Below are 7773 nucleotides of genomic sequence, written 5' to 3' on the forward strand. Positions count from 1 at the left end.
CGCGCTATGCCTCCCCCACGGCTAGACGCGGAACCTTTCTCCAAGGGGGATTGTTTTGTACCGTTGCGAGGAGCTTTGGACTGGCCTCGATGGCAAGAGGTCACTCAGTGAGGAATCCGTTAGGCAGGAGGAGGTGGGAGTGCCAAGGGGGCTCTGGCCATAAATCTCTCGATCGCTACTAGGAACTGCCTGACCCTCACATGAATCAGGATGGGATCTTGGTGTCCCCAGTCCTAGTGAAGGGACGAAAATCTTGGAGGGTTTCCTTTCTTCTTCGGAGACAGAAGGGATTTTTTGGTGAACGAAGGTTATTTTTTGCATAGGTAGAAGGGGAAAATCATTGTAAATAACTTTGCGAAATGATAAATAAGCTCTGCCAAAAGACTATTTTCTTTGTCTTCGTAAAATTACGCAAATGAACATGTGATAATGGGTTAATTAATGAAGTTGCTTTTATATGCCGTAACTTAATGTGATAGGTAATTAGAAAGCTAAAGAAAACCATTTGTGGGAAGTGGGTGAGCGAGATCCCTGACGGATCCGTCCTATGGATGGGTGGTCCTGGTAAGGTGGGAGCTTCTCTCAAGAGATTGAATGATATGTTAATTAGAAAAGACTAGGTAGAGTCGAGCGTTGACTTACCCAGGGTTAGGTCTTAAAACCTTGATAAAAAATTATCTTAAGGGAAAGGTGCAGCAGTTGTGCCAGAACTCCGTTAAGGTTCCTTGAATCCTAATTAGTTACTAGAAAAAAGTGTTGTACTCCATGAAGCAATGGTAACTACAACCACTCTAGTCAGACGAGAAGCACTTATGGGACATCTCCGATGGAGCTAGCTGATGTATCGAGACCTCAGTTGTCAAATTAGGACCCCAAGCTTGCAGGTTAATGCTCATGGGGACAGCCAGTAACTGTCGTTACGGGGTGGGCTCTGGGAAACCTAAATGATAGACCTCGTGCATTCTCACGAGTATCGGGCGAAGCTATCTAGGACAGTTCCCCTATGGACCACTAAAACGTGATGCCAGGGAATTGGTAGGGAGGCATGTGAAAAAACTAAAAAGGCTTTGAGTTGTAAGTTTGGAGTAATAGACTTGGACTTATTGCACTATTACTTGGGTATTGAAGTCTGGCAAGAGCTCAAAAAATTATTCATCCTCTCAAAAGAAGTATACATGGGAGATCCTGAAAGTATTTAGTATGACCAAGTGTAAGGAGATAGCTACACCTATGGATGTCAATGTGTAGTTATTGGTTGAGGACACATCAATAGTTGTAGACATTGAAAAGTACAAGATGGTTAGTAGTCTCATTTATGTGTGTAACACCAATCCAAATATTAGTTTTACTATTGGCACTTTGAGCAAGTTCTCAAACTAACACCGTCAAAGCTATTGGAATGCCAGAATATGGGTGCTCAAAAAATTAAAGGGAATTATTGATTATAATATTACATATAGTTATAGAACTACTCTTGTGGGTAACTATGATTGAGACTAGGGAGAATATATGATCCTAGGAAGTCTGTTTTTTGCTATTGTTTCTCTTTGGATTTAGGACTCTTCTCTTAGAATAGTAAGAAGCAACCAACAGTGGCATTATTGTCTATCGACATAGAGTATAAGAAGATAGCTTGTTTTCTTGTATGTGAAGCAATATAGTTAAGAGGGATCTTATGGTATATGGGAGTGCAAGACGAAGATCCAACTATGTTGAGATGTGATAACCACGTTTGCATTGCCATTGCTAAAAATCTACTATTTCATATGTGCAATAAATATATAGACATTCAATATCACTATGTGTATGATTAGATTGAGGATGGGACACTCCATCAAGCATCAAGTACATATGTGCACACATGTACATGCACCACACATTGAGTATTGTTTAGAAGCAAATTAGAGCTTTCTATTGCGATAATATAGATAAAACTTAAAAAGGGGGATTTAGAGTTTTATCTATAATGCGATAATATAAAGCATTAGTTGGTGAATAACTAGTCAAATAGAATCCAATTTGGCAAAAGTTAAGCCTATTTGACATCAATTGGCGCTCAGTAAGGGTTGACTACCTAAAGAAAATATTGAATAAGTAGAATTTTTTCCACGAATAGTTTGTGGTAGTTGCGTCTTATCTCCAAGTCAACAATACTAGTTAACATAATTTATATTCAAATAAGGGTTACTATATGTTTGAAGCTTACACTTACAAGCAATCAACATGAGGGTCTAAAATCTAGAATTATCATATAGATAAAGCATACTTAACATTTGACTATGTCTTTACACCTATTTTGACATCCTTAGTTAGGAGAAGGTTTAGATGAGAGAAAGTTCCAACAATCACATGAAATTTAACTTTAAATTGCAATACAACAAGTATTTGCAAGCATGCCTTGTTTGGCATTACTTGGTCTTAAAAAGTCATGAGTATTAATGTAATGGACCTTTGTTGAAAAAAAGAGATTTACAATGCTACTATTGGCAAGCAATTTATAACATTAGTCCTTGTGACATTGTACGGCCTAACAATGGAGCTCAAGGATATTATTATCTTATTATTGAATGGAAAAAATGATGGCTTGTGTGCCACCAATGTTTTATGAAATGAGAAAATAAAAGGTAATTGCCAACTAGTTACAAAAGTTTAACATACATGGACTTTAAAAGTTGTATGTATGCCCATCATCTAGCCTTCTACTCATGAAGTTAACTTTATGGCCACTTTTAAACTTTTGTACTTTTTGGTTCACTATGGTTGCATGAGCACGAGAAAAGTTTTAGTACCCACCATTTCAAACATTGTCCCATATGTCACATTGTCAGGGACTAAGATAACATCTTTTCATGCAAAAACTTGGTAAAGCAAGACATGTGACCTTTGGTACTCTTTTCAAGAGAGAGAATATTCTTACATAATCTTGAAAAGTGATAACAAAGAAAATCTTCACCATTGCTCTAAAAAGAGTCCCAATATTTCAATATTCCTCAAATTGTATCATTGAAATAATTAACCACTCGTAATAGCGAGTTTGTGATTTCTCCATTAGTAATAGCAAGTACTATTTCAACTTTCAAACTATTAATAGGAAAATAATTTGTTCAAGAAAACAAATGCACATAACTAACCACATATTCATATATATAATATGTCAGTTGATGTAGGTCTGAGGTGTTAATGATAAAGTGTGACCTAATTAACATGAATGTAGATACAAGATATGCATCCGATAAAGATTTAGGTATAATGTGGATATTGACATGCAATATATTAGAATAGAGCAAACATTAGAAACAATGTAATACAACTCTAGGGAAGTGAAACCAAGAGAAATATCATACACATCAAGAGGTCTTTTTTTTTTTTCCGAGGAGCATCATCCCAATTTCTTCTCTTGATCATCTAGCATACTCATAGCCTTACTACCTCAAGAAGTTACCGAGCCATGACTTGAGCTTTGAACCACACACACAATCCACCTTGTGTGCATACCACATCAATTGCCACTTTTTGGGGTAGTTTTATTTACGACAAACAAGGCCAAAACCATTGGCACGATTAGATCCACAATGAACATTGGCATTTTTGGAGGGATCATTGAGGAGGGTATGGGGTTGGGATTGTAGGGGGAGTTGATGGGATGGAGTATCCTCATTGCTAACTAACATGGGATGGGAATGGTGGTCGAGGTTGAACTGCGAGACAAGGCAATCAGGTTTGAAAATGGAGGAGGTGACATAGAGATGGTGCCCACCCATGACAGGCATGGGCACGCCTCGTTTGACTGGGTTCACAAAACCGGGCACGTATGTTTGCCCTAGGATACCTGATGCTTTTTCGCTTAGCAAGAGCTTGTCAAAGGAGATCTCCAAATGAGCAAAGCAATCGTCCTCTCCTATCTCATACCTGTATTCAAAACAAGAAAGAAAAATTAAAAAACATGGTGCTATCAACTATTTTTAATCTTGTATCTTTATTCAAAAGAATAAGGGCGAATTAAAAACTAAGGTTAATGATTCTCCCTACTGATAAGCACAAATAGTTTCTTATGATGTGTTGCAAGCAAAAGCATCGCTTTTTATAACAAGTAGGAGGGTTAAAGAAGGTGGCATATGCAATTCAATCCTTTTTAATACGTTTCCAAAAAGTGAGTATACTTTATGATCTTTTCCAACTAAAACACAAGGTAAATTCATGTAGGAGATAAAAAAAGAATTGTAACTATAAATCTAAACCAATGTTCATGAAAATAATTTTGGTAGAAGCTATGAAAACAAAAAACTCAACATCTTGGAAGGGATTGTTTAGTCAAATTACATGTATTTGTTTTTTCTTGTTAATAACTAAAAAATTCTAAAGTGCAGAGTTTTAAACCTTTTTCTCCCTAAGTTTTGAAAGTCTTTTTAATTTTCAAGAGTTTGCTATTCATTTTTTCCCATTAACCTTAATCCAGGGAATTTAATTAATTTTCAATCAAGGAATCGACAGAGCAGAGGTAAGTGGTCGTATATACCCGTGCACGCGTGAGTCGCTACGGGTGACTGGGACGACCGCCAGCCCCACCGCAAGAACGCCCTCGATCTCCAGCCTCAGGGCGTTGGCGGCCGCCGTCCGAGTCAGCGCCACGCCACCACTCTCCGACCTCCACGTGGCGGTGGCGCCGCCGCCGAGGGTGGAGCCGTCCACGTAGGGCGGGAGCTCCACGAGGCGGCCGTTGAAGTAGACGAGGAGGTGGTCGAGGCGCTGGTTCCAGGTGGCGGCCCGGCGGGCGCCCACGTAGAGGCGCGAGGGGCCCCACATGAAGGCGAGGGCCTGCACCCACGTGAAGTCGCGGGGGCGTCCGGGGGCGGACTTGCCGATGAAGTGGGCGTTGACGTGGAGGTGGGAGTCGGAGACGATGCAGAAGTCCTTGTCCCTCTGCCCGTGGAAGTAGAACATCACGCCGTCGCCGCCTATGAACTTGGGGTCCTCGCATATCGACCCCTCCCCCTGGCATCGAGCTGCGCCACCCATCCATATTAATCTCTCACACTAAACATCCCCAAAATACATTTTGGTAATCTACTTATATTTATCCACTCTCTTGTATCTTCTTATGTGCTTCAAGCTCTCTTGAAGTGATCCTTTACCCACATCTCATTTACTCACTCATTCACCTCAAACCACCCACCCATCCTTTAATTCTCCCATTCTTTCACCCCTAACAAACTCACTCATATCCGCACATGTACCCACTTCTCTCACCCATAATCCTTCTTTCATCCATTCACTTTCAACTTGCTAAGAATACGTGCTCGCCGATGCAATCATCCAATCAACTTTGCTGCCTTATTAGCAATGCATAACCACATCAAATTACCATCACAAGTTATCACAACCCTTGCCACTACATCACGGGATTGGCCACCCCTACCCTCCTCCCCCTACCAAGCATGCTCCTACATCTAGAGTGGGTGACAAGCTGTTGATACTACCAAATGCACATCATCACATAGAGCTGAGCTTGTTAGAGTGAGGGACATGGAACACAAGCACATCAAGAGGTGCTTACAACCCTCAACCCTTAGTGTGGCAAGCTAACTATAGTTGTGAAGGATGGCTTCCTTACTAGAGATCATTGTATGCATCCACATCAAGAGGTGCTCACAACCCTCAATATCAAGCGTGACAAGCTAGTTGTAGGCATGGGGTGGCTTCTTTACAGGAGACCATGTAATGTAATGCAATGTCAACATCATTACATGGGAGTAGCCTTGAGTTTCTCATAATTCCATGGCTTGCTCTTCAAGAGCAACCACATCTAGAATATCTTACCTAATTTCAACAAGCTAGATATATGTTGTAGCTTCCTTCTATGAGCCATGACTTTGGCCCTTGTAAGAGCTCATGATGTTGGCACTCTTACATGGGCATAAGATAGAGAAAGTGACTAAAACTTCTTCCATGGCATAATTTAAGGACACAGCTAAGGAAGGATACCGATATTACGTCTTGAAAACACTCTAGGCTTAATAATTAGCAAACCATCTCAAAGGCTGCTTAAATTAAGTAACAACAACAAACATTTGCTTGCTTCATCTTGCATTTATACATCTTACATGGCCAGCTATGCTCACTTCCACTTCATACAAAGCAGGCTGCCCTGGCGTACTAAACCTAGATATAGGAGGAGGAGCAGTAGGATGATTAGTGCTTACGGCATGACACCATGGCGCAGTATTTGCAGGAGAGCTGGCATTTGGGGCAGGAGTTGGGGCATGTGATGACCTTGTGGCAGAAGGAAATGTAGCCCTCGTCTGCTGGAGAGTGGGCGCTGCAGGCCATCTCGTTCGGGGCGAGGCTGAGCTCAGCCTGCACATATCGAGGGACGGGGCTCGTCGCCGATAGAATTAGGAAACCAAGCACAAGAAGAAGAAGGTGAAGAGAAGAAGGCGTTGCAAGGTGCCCCATATTGTGCAGGTGTAGAGGGGGGGGTGGTGGTAGTCGCAAGCGAGCTGTCTCTCTTCTCCCTCTTATGAAGAGCTCCAGCCGAAGAGCCGAAGAGTTTTCTCAGTGAATTATGCCTTGACAGCCTAGCTTAGTGATAAACCCCTTAATGCCGTGCCTCACTGCCTTGCCCGCGCGCAATCATCGCTGCCCAAAAGCTGATTTTAGAGGTCCCCCCTTTGTACCACCACCCAGCTCCATCAACCTTTTTCTGTTCGAGATGACATGCCAAAAACCACTCCATCAAAGCACGGTTCAATCATAACATAAGAAAGCTCATAATACCTCAGGAGTCATGACCACAAAACGCCGTCGATATGTAGGTGAAGGGGCTACTAACTGTCCCACATTAGATTTTTAAAGCCTTAGTGACTCACATATTTGAACCATGTAGATTACTTGATTTAATTATGAATGGATTGTTGGGGGTTCACAAGAGAGGGAGAATGAGGAGCCAATAGAGTGATACTCTCACGCATGCATTGTCTTTGAGTGCTACTGAATCCAAAATGTAGAAAGATCTACACAGCTCAATTATTGACTCACATCAAACTTATATGTAATATATAAGAGTGCACATCATAAATTTGGTTGGCTAAAATAATTGCATCTTTGGTTCAAAATTGTCACTAAATTGATGTGGTGTGTGTGTATGTGTTCTTTTTTGTTTGGGGGGGGGGGGGGGGGGGAAGGGAGGCGCGCGGGGATCACCTTATTGGCCCCTTATCCAAAGCTTTTGTGGTAGCCACTTGGAGTCTTACTTTGCATGTAGTAATACCAAGAGACTCGTCAAATATTAGAGTGTAAAAAGGTATTATATACAACCTAGTGGAGTATTATTATATTTATGGCCCCTAAGTGTGCCTTTCATAGAGATATTTTGATAATTATAAGTACCTTTGTAGTTGTAAATGGGCCTATATCCAGTAAATTCAAAAGTGGTATTGGATTGTTCAAGTGCTTTCCAAATTTGGTGATCCTGGTGCATAGTACCACATGCCACTTTGGATTCTAAATAACTTTAAAATTTCAACTGTAGAAGGGCCCTTTCAACCATAAGGTACAAACTTATGGTAGTAAACTACATTCAATGATCAGTTAGCGGCTTTCAATCTTCATTGGCCACCTCAAAACTATCAAAAACATTTTACTACTTTGGGTCATCTCATGCAGATAACTTAATAGCTGTTTTGACATAATTTTCAAACCAATTCAAATGCAATACTTTATTAAAAAAAGACTTATATCTTAGCTCTATGTAAGAATCTATGCTAGTTCTTGATT

The 7773-nt window shown here is 40.8% G+C and overlaps 1 protein-coding gene across 1 annotated transcript; it reads right to left on the reverse strand.

Moving 5' to 3' along the window:
- Positions 1 to 3239: 3239 nt before the first annotated feature.
- On the reverse strand, positions 3240 to 6664 carry LOC148013755 (uncharacterized). The gene is made up of 3 exons (XM_087667716.1): positions 6201 to 6664; positions 4517 to 5003; positions 3240 to 3909 (listed from the first exon to the last, which is right to left on the reverse strand). The coding sequence occupies exons 1-3, from the start codon at positions 6451 to 6453 to the stop codon at positions 3525 to 3527; spliced, it is 1125 nt and encodes a 374-aa protein (XP_087523842.1). The 5' UTR covers positions 6454 to 6664; the 3' UTR covers positions 3240 to 3524.
- Positions 6665 to 7773: the final 1109 nt, after the last annotated feature.

The sequence above is a fragment of the Lygodium microphyllum genome, chromosome 26, assembly GCF_053477565.2.
Source record: "Lygodium microphyllum isolate KBCC chromosome 26, Lygodium_microphyllum_v1.1.10, whole genome shotgun sequence".
Classification (NCBI taxonomy): Eukaryota; Viridiplantae; Streptophyta; class Polypodiopsida; order Schizaeales; family Lygodiaceae; genus Lygodium; species Lygodium microphyllum.